General features: G+C 34.5%; 1 protein-coding gene across 3 annotated transcripts in view; it reads left to right on the plus strand.

The window, feature by feature from the left end:
- The window catches only part of SLK (STE20 like kinase), a 57,104-nt gene that overhangs the window by 36,381 nt on the left and 5,001 nt on the right, over nucleotides 1-15,722 (plus strand). For 2 of the 3 annotated variants that reach the window (XM_028481925.2, XM_055081347.1), the window contains exons 12-18: nucleotides 524-703; nucleotides 3,237-3,329; nucleotides 10,502-10,631; nucleotides 11,253-11,377; nucleotides 11,898-12,086; nucleotides 12,641-12,766; nucleotides 13,706-13,819. In XM_028481925.2, coding sequence (XP_028337726.1) covers nucleotides 524-703; nucleotides 3,237-3,329; nucleotides 10,502-10,631; nucleotides 11,253-11,377; nucleotides 11,898-12,086; nucleotides 12,641-12,766; nucleotides 13,706-13,819 — 957 coding nt within the window. The remainder of the gene's footprint in view (nucleotides 1-523; nucleotides 704-3,236; nucleotides 3,330-10,501; nucleotides 10,632-11,252; nucleotides 11,378-11,897; nucleotides 12,087-12,640; nucleotides 12,767-13,705; nucleotides 13,820-15,722) is intronic. The other variant, XM_007130575.4, reaches the window with a different exon arrangement.

Genomic DNA, 15,722 nt, shown 5'->3' on the forward strand with positions numbered 1-15,722 from the left:
GTCTAAAATTGCAATGTTACTCAAGTATTATATAAGCAGGATCTTTTGTTGAGAGAGTAGATTTATAATTCTAAAAGGTTTGTTTCAATGAAATATGATGTTTAAGAATCTTAATGAGGAAGGGTAAATTTGAAAATGACAGGTAATGGTACGTTTTTAAAATAGACTTCAAATGAGACCTTTGATTTATCAAAAATTTTATAGGATAAATATTGAAAATTTTCTTTAGTATTTCATAGCAACTGGATATTCTTCTAGATTGTCTAAAATTTTTGAACATTCTACACTTATACAATAGAAAAAAGTGTTTTCCATATTAGAAAAAAATGAAATGCACAGCTTTTTGAAAAATTTTTAAAACATATTTTAGTGCATTTGAACTTGTTCAGTATTGCAAAGGGTACATATTACGTCACTCAATTTAAATGCCAGTTATGTGCTCTTAGTAAACATCTTCAGTATAATGAATTAATATGAGTGTTAATGTTAAAGTTAAATGATCTTGAGCTACATCATTTTACAGAGTAAGAAACGACAATATGACCAAGAGATTGAGAATCTAGAAAAACAGCAGAAACAGACTATTGAACGTCTAGAACAAGAACACACAAATCGCTTACGAGATGAAGCCAAACGCATTAAAGGTGAACAAGAGAAAGAGTTGTCCAAATTTCAGAATATGTTAAAGAACAGAAAGAAGGAGGTAAGTGTAACTACTGTTTTTAATGTACACTTAAGACTGTCTAAGGAATTAAGATAATACTTGGTAGTTAAATGGCACTCATTCATTTTTTTTTTTTTTGGTCTTCCCAGCAGTTATGTAGGGTAGTAGTAAGGTCAGATGTTATCTCATTTTACCGCCAAGAAAACTGGAGTAGAAGAGGTTTTAATGGCCTGTTCAAGTTCACAAACTATTATTAAATGTCCAGCTAACCCTTGAACCAAGTCTTTAAATTGAATCTAATCCATTTTCCTTTCAACCTATCACTCCTCCTTTATTAATGCAACATTTAAGGCCTGACATAGTAATGTTTTTTTTTCAAGAAAACATACTATGTTCTGTTTGCAGGTGGCAATAATAATTCATCTTAATATTTATTTGCAACATTTAATTCATGCTTAAAATTTTTTTTCTCTTGATTAGCTTGATTACCTTTCTTGGACTTTGTGTCAAAACAAAAGCTGAGTAAGCTGAAATTTGAAATAATATCTTTAAGTTTATCAAATTGTGAGATACTTTGAAGAATCACAGGTGGAAAATATCTGTAAAGTCAGTTGATTATAATGACTTTTTTCATTTTTCCTGAAACTGTTTCATATTGTCATAGAATCTATTTATGGTATTATTTACTATGAAAGATTGTCATTGTTTCAGAAAGAGGATTTACATATTGTATTAGTGTGTCTTTTTCTTCCCCAATTAAAATAACACTAAGAGAGCTTTTACATATTAGCAGTTTTGAGAGATAATTTTATAATTTATTCTGTTCCTTTAGTGTAAGAGGAGAATTTATCTTTTCATGATATGAAAGACCCCGGGACAATATTATGATCAGTTTTATTAGTTTTGGAACACACTAATATCAACCAAACTAGTGAATACATTTTCACTTTTGTTGCATGTCCCAAGTATTCAGATTCACTGATTTTAACAATGAAATTATGCAGATAATGGAACATCATTTTGCTGAACTTGAGGATCTGCTTTAAAAAGGATAGAATCAAATGTTAATAAATACAGTGCATTCTATGATTTCTTTAGGTAAAGATGAATGAAATGGTATATAGCCTTTTGATGTGGCTACCATTTCTAAAAATTACTTTTACTACTGTTTATTATATTTTATATAGAATTGCTCTATATACCATGATGTATGACTTTATGGTATTAACTAAATGTTAATTTTCTTGAAACCATGACGTGGGATCCTCCCAGACCGGGGCGCGAACCCGGTTCCCCTGCATCGGCAGGCGGACGCGCAACCACTGCGCCACCAGGGAAGCCCCATGAGTAGTTTCTATTAAGAGGTTATTTTTTAATATCAGGTTAAATTTTAAAAATTTTGTAGGTAAGTATATGATTTAATTATAGATATATAAAAGTTTCTAGTTACTGTTACTGTTTTGGACTAGGAGAGGTTTAGCCAGAGAACATGTTTGAGATAGTGATATGCGTATTTTAAATAATTCTATTCTGTATTTTTTTCCTTATCGCTAAACTTCTTGCATTTGGGGAGTCTCTTCTTTTTCATGGTGATTTGGTTTCATGAGAGATTACTGATGGGAAATTTTAAATTCACTATGTTAAATCAAAATCAGTCTCTTTCACAGACCATCAATGGCGTGTGGTGATTTGGAATCTGGTTGCTTTTGGTGCTTCTACTTATAAGCACGTGATCGTTTTTCATAGTTGGATTACAGATCTATTGTTAGGTGGAATACATACCTAGGGTTTTGAAATGATTGAAAGAAGGGGCTCTAAAATACACTTCATTTTATAATATACTTTATTTGGTATAATAAATAATAATATATAAACTTATTTTATGAGGGGTTAATATTACTGATTTTAAAGCTGACAATTGATTTTGGCTTAAATTATCAGCAAAGGAGAATGTTTTTCTGATCTAATCCCCAAATCCTCAGATGTGTTCATTTTTATCACACCATATATAAAATAGTTTATTATGTAAAAAGAAAACTTAATGTCCATTTGTCTCTCCTTTGTGTATTCTAATGCTTACTTTCCCTTTTGTTTTTCTTTTGATCTCATTAAGTGGATTTCATTTAGAATTATTTCATTGGTTTTATCAAGCCAATTATGAAATTTTGCAGTTTTATAAATGAGTGGCATTTGTTTTCCTTATATCCAATATTTCAAACAATGTCAGTAGATATGTTTATAATTTTATGATCTTTCAAGGTCAGTTGAGTTTACCACCTTTAGTTCAGCGTTAACATTGCAAGTAATTCTTTACTGATTGGATCTAAAGGGAGAGTGATATGTAGGGATAATTAAGCAACTAATTTTCCTTATATGGTGTAATGTCCCTTTCTGCACTGAGATTAAGCATGTTCTATCCTTTCATTCTTTTTCACCAAACTAACACCTATGCTAATGCATGTTGAAAGGAGCTTTTTAACAGCTTTATTTGACTTGTAGCTTGTCTGCTCACATAAATGCTTGCTGTGGAGAAAGTGTTTTTCCCCACCTCCTGCATGCTTATACACTGTAGGTTATAAATGAAGTGGAGAAAGCACCCAAAGAGCTGAGAAAAGAGCTCATGAAACGCAGGAAAGAGGAGCTTGCACAAAGCCAGCATGCTCAGGTAACAGCAGCAGCTTAATGCTACTAAAAACAGAAAGTGGCAATATTCTCACAGCTCAGTAAACCATGGTTGAAAGGGTAAATTCTGTACTTATTATATGATGTTGACGTCTCCTCATACAAAGGTTCCCAGGGCATTCTTTATGTAGTACTAAATTCACTCTAATGGTGACATTTAAGTTGCTAACATGAAATTAAGTGAAATGTTTGGAAAGCTGACTCCAGATGAAATAAACATGTATGTTAATGTATAATCCACTGTATTCTTATTTTAATCATGATGGAAGCTTGTATTTAAGTGGTAATGTCAATGGTTGATAGAAGATTTTTAGGGCAGAAAAATATAGAGGGTGAGTATATAAGCTTATGCATACAAAAGGAATGCATATTTAAAAGGCCATTAATTCGGGAGTCCCCTTATGGCCTGGTGGTTAGGATTCCGGGCTTTCACTGCTTTGGCTTGGGTTCCTTCCCTGGTCGGGGGAACTGAGATCCTGCAAGCCTGGTAAATGGTAATGTTAAATGGTAGATCAAACACTTATTACTGTTAAGCTCAACAATATAAGCAACTTAAAACCAGATTTTAAATATTAAGTATTTTGTTTTTCCTTTTGATTCAGAATCCAGCAGTTACAAAAATAGACAGTTTTTACCTATATAAACCTGATTCTAGGTTATGATAAGGCTGAGCCAATTGATGGGTGAATTCTCTACAAAATAGATAAATTGGTATTTTCAACAGATTTTTCTAGAAGTATCTCACATAAGTATGAGGTCTTTTATACTTGGGATCACCTTTCTTTTAATTAAGCTTGCACTCAGCTGGGAGGCAAAGAGAGAAGTGAGCTCAATTTGTAGTTACAGATGTTAATGAAAGGAAGAAGAGACATGGATTATTTATTTGTTGCTTTAAATTATCTTTTTAATGTGGGTTTTATGTAATTTAAAAAGTGGTTCCCAGCCTTTTGAATTTTATAGATTCATGAGAAGAAACATAGAAGCAACAAAAACCTTTGGGGGGCATGACACATGGGTTGCCATTAAAAATTTTTTTGTTTTTGTCAAGGAAGGTTATTTGAAACTGCCATTTATTTGTCACCATCATTTCAAAAGAGAGATTATTTTAACACCATGAAAAATAAGGAAACTATCTCAGAATTTAAAATTTTAATAAAACTAGCCTATTTAAATAAATTTAGTTGTTTTTTTTTTTTTCTTCCTGTGAGCCAATGAAAAATTTTGTCTTGGCCTGGTCTGGGAATTACTACAAGCACACCTCGTTTTATTGCTCTTCACTTTATTGTGCTTTTGCAGTATTGTGTTTTTTACAAATTGAAGGTTCATGCAGCCCTGCATTGGGCAAGTCTGTCAGCACCATTTTTCCAGCAGCTTTGCTCACTTCGTGCCTCTGTGTCACATTTTGGTAATACTCACAATATTTCAAACTTTTTCATTATTATATTTGTTATGATCTGTGATCTTTGATGTTACTACTACTACTTGCTGAAGGCTCAGGTGATGGTTAGCATTTTTTAGCAATAAACTACTTTTTAATTAAGGTATGTATGTTGTTTTTTAAGACATAATGCTATTGCACACTTTAATAGACTATAGCGTAAACATAGCTTATATATTAGGGAAACTGAAAAATTCATGTGACTTGCTTTATTGCGGTGGTCTAGAGCCGAACTTACAGTATCTCCAAGGTATGCCTGTAGTTAAGGTGATAATAGCAAACACAGCATTTACTATATGGCACATACTGTTCTAAATGCTTTACCTATATGAACTCATTTCACCTCACAACACAGGAGGTAGTTACTCATATTACCCCCATTCTACAGGTGAGGGAACTAAAGCACAGGAAGTTGAATGACTCTCCCACGTTCACGCATTTGGTTAGTGGTAGAGCCAGAATTCTCATCTAGGCAAGTTTGGCTCCATGTTTCATACACTGAACCACCGTATCACACTGCCTCTTGTATTTAAGCTACCCCTTCTGTGCCTAATCTAAATTATTGGCTTGGCCCAGTGGTTGTTGGCCATGTCTTATTAATAGGTGAAGAGGAAGTCCTTGCTGGCCACACATCAGTTTTTGGGTAATTTGGATTTCAAACCAGAAGATAACAATTTGGTTTTGCCTTGTAAAGGAATGTAAAGTTTTTAATTCCAAAAGGTAATATGTCAGACTCTAGAGTTGAAATTGAGAATTTAGTGTTGAATGGTAAGTGATCCAATGCTTTAATAAAACTTTGTTGGTGATTTTTCATATAATTTGAGGGGCTAGCATGTATTTTCCAACTAAAGCTGAAAGCAGTAGTAAATTTCTATCTGTAAATTTAATGAAGAATTTAGTAATCTAACAAATTTCAAAAGTATTTCTATTTAGCTACCACTTTTGATGAAGGTGTTAACACATGATAACTTGAGTCTAATATTTTAAACTTTTTAAAGACTTTATGAATAATAGCCATATGGTCATGGAACTAGAATGTATTTGATCATCTAGTCCAGTGGTTTTCAAACTGTACTCTCAGGAGCTCTTGAGTTTGGAAGAAACATCTCGAGAATCCTTCAAAAAGTGAGGACAGTAGGGCTTTGGGTCCCTGCTTCCAGAGCAGGACCACTTTTCTCTGTTTTATAAACTGAGATTGTTTTGGTGAGTTTTTTAAAAAGAGAGTTCAACTGGTTTAAAAACAATGGCAGCAAATTAGAGTTTGGAAACCACTGATCTAGTTCAAATCCTTCATTTTACAGACGAGAAAGAGACCCCTTTGTTAAGTGACTTGCTCTAGGCCTCAGGAAACTCTGCGTTTGTATAATTATTCTTTCCATTTACAAAAAGTCCTTCAGCTCTATTCTTACCTGGGAAGTGCATTGTATTCTGATCCACAGGGCGTTGCTCATGTCATGATTCAGTCTTTTCAGTTGTCATCTTGTGCAGTCTTCAACGCCCAAATGCAGGACGTAAGTCCCGCGTGCCTTGTAGGAGGGTGCCTTCTTCTGCTTTACCTGCTTTTTCTTTGGCTCACATGTGCCTTTTCATTGTTAGCTTCATTTGTTGTAAATCTAGAAGATTGATAGATGATAATGTCAGTGATGACCATAGTAATAACCTGACATGAACTTTATAGTACAGTATTCTTTGAAGAGTTTTCACATTTGATTCTCGTTGCCAACCCCTAATATAGGGATGGAGTGTTATCTGTTTTACAGATGAGGAAATAGAGGCACAGAAGACTAAGTGATTTGCCTAAAGTCACAAAAGAGATTAGTGGTAGAGCTGGAACTAGAACACTTCTACTACAGTGTTCTTTTTTCTGTCTACACCACCACCAATTTTAATCTGAGATTTTCATCTTTTTCAAGAAATATCTTCTCAATAGTATTTTATGAACTTTGCACATGTGAGAAATTGAATGCTGTGGTTAGATTTTTATCTTCGTGTGAAGTGACATTTTGATTGCATATATGTTTATGTAGATGTTTTAATTATGGATATGGTCAGAAAAGCCATGTTAAAAGTGGTGATTTTAGTTCCATTTAGTTTTCACTGTTCAAATTGTCCATAATGAATGGTGGGTTGCTATTCTCCATGTTGCAGTTTTAAATTAAGTCTGGAATTCCAGGCTGTATTCTTTCTCACAGTTTCTATAGGGAAATTACTAGCTTACTTAACACTGTAATTTTTGTTTGTGATGTTTGATATACACAACTGGAGTAGATAGAATACAGCTTGATTTCAACCCCTCCTTCCCCCCTCCTGAAATTATTTATTTATTTATTTATATTATTGTCAGCCATTGGACTCTATAGTTTTCTAAAAGAGTAGTCAAAATGTTAATTATTTTTTGACGAGAGGGAGAAATTATGAATTACGAACACTTTTCTGATCATTACCATTTTTAGCTTTTAAGTTAAAATGACCAGATGCTGTACAAATAGCACCATGTATCATAACCCTTTCTTATAGTTTTCTAGAACCCAGAGCTGTATTTTTAACATTCACAGTTATCTGACTAATAGTATAAAATTCCTTCTCAGAATTAAAACTTGTACATTTAAAGGGCACTCATTTTACAATTTCTGTTTCCATTTTGAAATTGTTACTCCTAGTGAACAAATTGATCTGTTATTATTTTTTTAAATGAGTGTAATTTGTGCAGTCGTTTTGGAATGTAAGATCACCTTTCTTTTAGATCCTAAGAGTAATTTCTAATTACACATTCCACTGTGAATGTATTATACTTGGCTTTTGAAGTTAGGAAATTTAATGAAAGCTCAGTGATATTAAATTTTCATTTCTTTTGTGGTAATAAAATATATTAATGTGTAAGGGACCTTTTCGGTAGTTTTTGGCTTTAATATAAAAAAAATCAAATGTGCAATATTCTTGACTATGTAATCATCCACACTCTGCTTGATTATTCAGGTCCATAGCTCTGTAAGGCAGCTGGTGTCTTTGCAAACTCTGACGGTTAGGAAACACTTCCATACGTTGCCTGCCTTGACCTGTTGATCTTTATTTATCTCCTGGAGCAGCACAGTGCTAGTTCTGCCCGCTTCTATATAACAGTCTTAGCTCCTTTTTCTTCTCGTATACTGGCCGCTTCAGGGCATGCTTTTGTAGTTCCTTGTCATTCATTTTGAGTCTTGATTTCTGGACCCTTATTCCTTGCTTTGAGTTCTCTGTGGTTTACTTTTGAACTTTGCAAAGTATGTTACCAAGGGAAGGGACCCACTACTCTTTATATGGGCTGACAGATAAAACCAATTTGGGACCAATAGAGTGGAAATTCCTTGAAGGCAGTACTGTCTTTTATTAATTTTAGTAACCCTGTAAGTAGTACAGTCCCCCGCATTTACTAAGTGCTTAATAAAGGTTTTCTTTGACCTGAACTCTTATCTTGCTTAATTTAGACATAAATATAGTAATATGACCAAAAACTGCATTGACAAGAAATCACGTTCACTTTTTTAGTGGCACTGGCTTATACAGTTGACCCTTGAACAACTCAGGTATTGGGGTGCTGACCTTCCGCGCAATTGAAAATTCACGTATAACTTTACAGTTGGCCCTCCGCATCCGTGGTTCCACATCTGGACATTCATACAACCATAGAATGTGTAGTACTGCAGTACATACTTAGTGAAAAACTCCACGTTTAAGTGGACCCACACAGTTCAAACCTGTGTTGTTCAAGGGTCCACTGTATTTACCTTTTTTAGTTTCATATAAATATTTATTTGCCCCATCTTTTACACTTGATTTTTTTGATAAATGTAAATGTAATATTTTTATTTATGATGATTTGGACCCATTATTTCTGTCTACACAGATTTTTTTTAAAAAGTTCTTTATGCAAACTAGTGGTAAAAATGTTGAACAAAAGAAAACTTTTGATATATCTGCAGGTTATATTGTTTATTAAACAAGTTTGCATATAGAAATTTTACAATGAAAGAAAATCAATTTAATTTTTATTACAAATGATATTTACTGTAGGAAAAGAGAAGCTTGACAACTTACTTTGTTATAACTGCTTATAAGATAGGATGGAGATTTTTGCATCTCTTTAAATAAAACTCAAAAGCCTTATTCTAGATAGTTGAATTTAAATATTCATTGAGTTTTTCTTTTATTTTTTTCTTTGCTGTGATAAAGTGATGTAGGTGACTGTAGTCAAGTTGGCAATTGTAATTTTTTTTTGTATAAATTTGCTCAGCATTTTTATTATATCTACAGAACTGACAATGTGTGTGATATTTTTTTAATGACACATAAGTACATTTCCTGTCCCCAGTACATAAGACCATAGCTCAGTAAATACAAAAGTACATGTTATTCCACTTGCAACTGGCAATTGTATTTTATAGAGACAGTTTATTAGTCTTTCTGCTACTGTATATTTGTATTTATGCTAAAATACAAATCATGATGTAGATGAGACAGCAGCATTTGTGACAACAAATTAACAGGATGTCATGGATGGTAAGACCTGATTCTCACCTCCAGAGAAACAGTAGTAAGACAAGCATCTTGAGGAACACTGCTGATTCACTCTTTGTGCACTGAAGACCAGGTTGGTAGTGATCCAGATCCTGTCAGACTCTGTCCAAGGCCTAAAAAATAGTTCCAAAATGGATCTTGAGGTTTTACATCTCTTAGATGTGCAAGAGGAGGGATTATAGGTGAAGTGCTGCTCAACCCTAAATTTCTAAATCTATACTCAAATTGATCAGAATACCCTTGAGCTAATCACAAACTGCTATAACAGCCAAGAGAGGGATGGAGAGCCAAACGTTTACTGGCAAAATTTGCATTTCTTCAATTTGAGCATGGTTCCTTTCCTTCTGCAAATGTATAATCTAGCATAATGACCATAAGTCACTTTAACCTTTCCTTTCCTTACACAGTAATTGAAGGATTTTTTTTGAAAGTATAAATTTGGCATTTGGGCAAAAATAGTATGCACTCAGTAAATACTGTTGAATGAATGAGTGAATCCCATACATGTTGGTAGAATTCTCTGATTATAAGGAATTTTGTTTGTAGAGTCATAAAATGTTACTCATTTTCCTATTTCTAGTTCACATTTCTCTAGCAATGCATTATTTCTCATTAAATCTTTAAAGTATTGTTCTTTTTAGGCACAGGCTAAGGATACAGAAACTGTCTTTCTCTGTTAATGTAGCCATGGTATGGCTTCCTAACTATTTATTAATAGAAAAATAGAGTTCAAAATCCCGATATCTGTTTTACTTGTTTGCTCTTTATTGCCTCTCTTCCTGAAAAACATTTCTTGTTTATTCTTGTTTTGTCCACACTCTAGTGAAATGAATAGTCAGTTTTAGAAACTGTAAATTTATTTTTTTCCCAAAGATTTAGGGTATTTTAATTATGAGTGGGTTATGGACTTCTTTTGTATGTGTTATTCTTAATAGTGAGTTTAGAATATTATGTATTCTAGTACTTTCTTTCTGGGCTTGAATTGGGTGACTAATACATTTATGTTATGTCTATACTATATAATTTTGGTGATTTTTAAATCTAGTTGATTTTAGAAACTTGGTTCAGAAATCTTGTTAATCACTAATATATACAGAGGTATAGATAAATGGATGTTTTGCTCAGTAGATACATATTAACTGATGGTTAACTATGTCTAATAGGAACAAGAGTTTGTTCAGAAGCAACAACAAGAATTAGATGGCTCTCTGAAAAAGATCATCCAACAGCAGAAGGCAGAGTTAGCCAATATTGAAAGAGAGTGCCTGAATAACAAACAACAGCTCATGAGAGGTATATGAAATTATGCAGCCTATGTGTATATATATCTCAAAACATTGCAGAGATATACCTTGGAAATTATTTGAATGTTTTCTTTTGCTAGAGTGGTAGAGGGAAAGATGAAGCAACTTAAAGTAAATAAGAGGAAAATACTTTATAAAGTTAAGAAATACTGCAAGATACAAAATTCCTTTAAGGCAATAGAAGTGAACATAAATATGATCCTTAAAACATCTTTTTTGTCCAGATGATGGTAGAAATATACCTGAATAATTTTATGTACTCATTATGCCTTACAATGTTGGTATACTTAAATTGGCTACATGATAGAATGGAATTTTAAGCACTTATTTTCCCTAACAAATACCTTATATATTTTTTCTTTCTCATTAAGATGATTAAATGGAATTTTGGTGTTGTGGGTAGGGCATTCTCTGTTTACAGGACATCAGAGCAGAACGGAAAGTGGTAACGGATATTATCTTTATGTTGGTAGCATTTCATTTATAGCTCAGAATGTCCGTGTGTATTAATTAGTGTATTAGAACACTTGTATGTAAATATTAAAATGAAGACCAAAGTACATTAGTAAAAAGAGCAAAGTTACATTTTGAAATTGCTTTCTTCTTCTAGCTAGAGAAGCTGCGATTTGGGAGCTTGAAGAACGACACTTACAAGAAAAACACCAGCTGCTCAAACAGCAACTTAAAGATCAGTATTTTATGCAAAGACATCAGCTACTTAAGCGCCATGAGAAGGTTAATGAAAGGAAAATTTGTTCACTTTTTTGTTCATTTTACAGTTTGCAGAGCTATTTATTTTTGAAACTTATATTTTTTACAGAATAAAGTTTAGGTTTCCTTTCTTTTATCCTAAAATTTCTTTGAAATTTGGAGTAATTAATTGTATGTTGGTCATGATTGCAAACTCTTTTCTACAAATTCCAAGGAAGGTAACTAATTACAATGCTTAAAGACCTCTTATACATTATAATCTTCATCTTGTCTCTCAGAGTTAGCTATTTTGGCTCCATTTATGGTTCAGGTATCTTAAAAATGTGGACTCCCTATACTTAGTATACGAGAGTCAATATAAATCTCTTATTACTAATAGCTTATTTTTCTTATAAATTATTTTTTGTCTAATATTTTGCTGGTTGGTATGCAACAAGGGAGAGAGTAATTTGGGGAAGCAACAGCAAAATGACATGTTTGAGCATACGTGTGGGTACTGAGTATTAAATTATATCTACATCACTGGACTCTGAAACTTTCTTAGGAAACAGAACAAATGCAGCGTTACAATCAACGACTTATTGAGGAGTTGAAAAACAGACAGACTCAAGAAAGAGCAAGACTGCCTAAGATTCAGCGCAGTGAAGCCAAGACTCGCATGGCCATGTTTAAGAAGAGTTTGAGAATTAACCCAACAGCAACACCAGATCAGGATCGTGACAAAATTAAACAAGTAAATAAGCAAATTACTCTCTTTAAGTTTAAAATTTTTGAATGGCCTTTAGAAGTACCACATAATTGTGCTGTAAACATTTGGAGCTACCTTGGGCTCATTGATGTTCACCATGGCTCTGTACACATATGGCATATACCAACTCAGTCTCCCTCAGGTGCTGGCCACGGAGAGCTGCTCTCTTCCGTGCCCCACACCAGATCCAGGGCTAGGCTGGTCCTAAGACCAGCCCTGGGAATAAGGTGACTTGGCCAGCTTTTCAGTCAAACGTGTGGCCTCACTATACTTCTACAGTCACAGATCCCACACCCAAATTAACTGAGGTCACTAAGCAGGTAGGAGGAACAAGGTTTTAATCAGAAGTCTCTCTCCACCTCCCTACACCCCACCAAAGCCATGATGTAGACTCCAGCTTTGAGTCCCAGTGTATTATTACTTGCAGCTTTAGTTTATTGTACTTTAAGCTTTGTTACATTCCTTAATTACACCTTTGGAAGATGCAGAAATTACATTACTTGTTAACCATATTTATCTTTTGTTTTTCTTATTTATAGTTTGCTTCTCAAGAAGAAAAGCGGCAGAAAAATGAGAGAATGGCTCAGCATCAAAAACATGAAAATCAAATGCGGGATCTTCAGTTGCAGTGTGAAGCCAACGTCCGAGAACTGCATCAACTGCAGGTTAGCTCCAGAAGCATGAACGCAAAGCTGGTAGTAGATGCACAGTACAGGTGGCTGGTTTTGAGGAAGTAATAGCTACTCAGAGTAAGCTGCACATTGCTTGTGAAGATGCTGGGATTTAAAGGTTTTCTTTCCTCTGTAGACCCGAAGAAAGATCAGTTTAGTATCGCAGGCACTTGTTTAGAACTTACACAGCCGTGATTAGTATAAACATGAAGCTAATTTATGATATAAGAAGTTGCATCTTTCAAAAGTACTATTGAGAATTTTTAGTGTATTTTGCAAAGAAGATGAACAAAGTTTTAAAAATGATGTAGGCATTTTTGTTATCATTCTGAATTTAAAATTTCTTTTTATTTAGGGAGAAATAGTTCATTTTCTTCAAGGTTTTTGAAAAAGGTGATAAATATGAGAATTCTTTTCCTAAGGAATTTAAACATTACTTTAGAGAGGACTGTTTCTGAACTTTACCTGGGGTATGCAGCTCTCTAATATATATAATATAATGTAATGTAATATAATTTCTAAAATGTTTACAGTTTCAGAGTAGTGTATACATTGTGGATATGCTACATATTTGCTTAATTTACTAGAGTGGAGTAGTTTCTAACCCCATGTTCTGGTACCATTGGATAAAATGCTTGCAAGTTGCCCTCTGAAGTGTCAGTTTTGTGAGTAAACCTTAGAAGGAAAATCAGAATCAAACTAGTTCTTTCTATTCAAGTTCTTTTCATAGGGATAACAGATCTAGCCTCTAAACTTGCAAAAATGAAGTTATGACTCTTTTCATAATTCTTGGCCTTTGGTTGTTAGAGGAGAATTTCAGCCTCGGTAATAGCTTTATGTTTAATGAATACTTTATTATTTTGGAAGATAATTGTATTGGTGAAAAATTGCTAACTTGACCTGAAATTTTTTAAATCCAAACTTTATTTTCAGAATGAAAAATGCCACCTCCTGGTTGAGCATGAGACTCAGAAACTAAAGGAGTTAGATGAGGAACACAGCCAAGAATTAAAGGAATGGAGAGAGAAATTGAGACCTAGGAAAAAGGTAATTTTAAAAGCTTTAATTAAAATATGCTTGCATTCATCCATCCCTCCATCCTCCCAGCTATTGGCTCTTTACCTAATATGTGTCAGGAACAGTGTCAGGGACAGGAGACACAGAGATGAAAAGTCAAAGTCCCTGTCCCCGAAAGGTTCAGAATCTAGTTGACAAGCCGTTGCAGATCAGTAGCAGCATTTGTCTGAAGGAGTTACGCACAAGATACAGAGCAGAGGAACACAGTGTACCAGCAAAGGAGGAGGAGTGCTTAAGTCTGCTCAGGGAAGTCGGCAAGGGTTAGAGAGGAGATGCCTTGTAAGCCAAGTGAGGCTTGATAGATGAGTAAGAGCTTGCTAGGAGGACAGACAGATTGGAGTGGAATGGGGCAATTTAAGTACAGAAAAGAGAATGAGTGAAAATAATGTGTACAGGAATCATAAGTAGCTCCCTATCATTGTAGCGTCAGAGGGAGCGTATGCCTGTGTGTAGGCATTAGGGAGGGAGAGAGGGAAGGGATGACAGCTTTGTCTGGATGGGTCGACTGGAGCCAGATTACACGGCCCTTATGTGCTGTGTTAATTGACAATTTAGTAAAATAAGGATGGCTTCCTACCCCGTGCCAGCCGGCCATCCAGCCAGCCAGCTATCTTCTTTGTTTGCACTTGACTCCCTGCTAGCCTGGTCCAACTGGTCAACCATTTCAACTCTGTCTTTGCTATTACTGTATGATTCTCTCTCTTTGCCAACTGTCAAACTTAAACCTTTATTTTCTCTTGGGCTTCCTGCCTGCTGTACATTTCAACCATTCCTTTCTTCCATTCACCCAATGGGTTAATCAAGGAAATATGTATTTAGCACCTACCAGGTGCTAATAGTGTGGCTTTTTAACTTGAATTTTGTTTTTTGTTACATTTTTGAATAGGTAGTTCATTCATGTGTTTCTGAATTCAAAGGGTACACAGAGGGGTGAAAGTGAGAAGTCCCTTCTCCAGTTCCTCCTTTGACCCTTTGCAGTCTAGCTTTTGCCTCAAATTCCTCCCCAGTTGAATTGGTTGACAGTGGTCACCAGTGGCATTATCTACCTGTTCTTCTTAAAAATCTTCTTAAAATTTTCTTCTCACCTGACTTTTGTGACATACTCTCTTCTTTCTCTGTGCTCTTTATCACCTTTCTTTGTCATCTAGTCAGTGGAAATGTAGACATTTTCCAGTTTTACACTCTTACCTCTGCTCTTTATCTTGATGATCTTGTAGATTGTCATGGCTTCAGCTGTTCCATATTTAAGGACAATTCCAAAACTTGTATAGAGCATGAATTATAAAGTCATACAGGTCTGGGTTCAACTCTCAGTGCTGACATTGATTAATTTTGTCTCTCAACACTTCTGAGCCCAGTTTTCCTCATTTGTAAAATGAGGATGTTACTACCTCCCTAATTGGAGTTGTTAAGACGGTTAATGGAAGTGATGTGTGTACAGTACTTGTCCCAGTACTTGAGATGTGGTCAGGATCCAATGAATGGTTGTTATTGTTATTATTTTATTGTTTTTATTATCGGTTCATGCTCTCAGCTCTCGTTTGCCATATGGATGTTCCATTCCTCCTCATTTCATTCATTCTGTCCCATTATCATCTCATCAAAGGTTTCTTTTTTTGATGACTGTATATAAAATATAGCTTCAATGCCTACCTTGAACACTCTCTATCCCCTCAACCTTTCTTTGTTTTTCTTCATAATATTCATCACCACCAGACACATTTCTTTATTGTGTGTCTTCTCCCACCAGAATGTAAGCTCCTTGAAAGCGGGGACATTATCTCGTTGTTCACTGATATATACCCAGCTTCTGGAACATTTCCTGCACATTGTAAATGATCAGTACATACCTGTTGAATGTTGTTGAACGTTG

The sequence above is a fragment of the Physeter macrocephalus genome, chromosome 20 (genome assembly GCF_002837175.3).
Source record: "Physeter macrocephalus isolate SW-GA chromosome 20, ASM283717v5, whole genome shotgun sequence".
NCBI classification, from domain to species: domain Eukaryota; kingdom Metazoa; phylum Chordata; class Mammalia; order Artiodactyla; family Physeteridae; genus Physeter; species Physeter macrocephalus.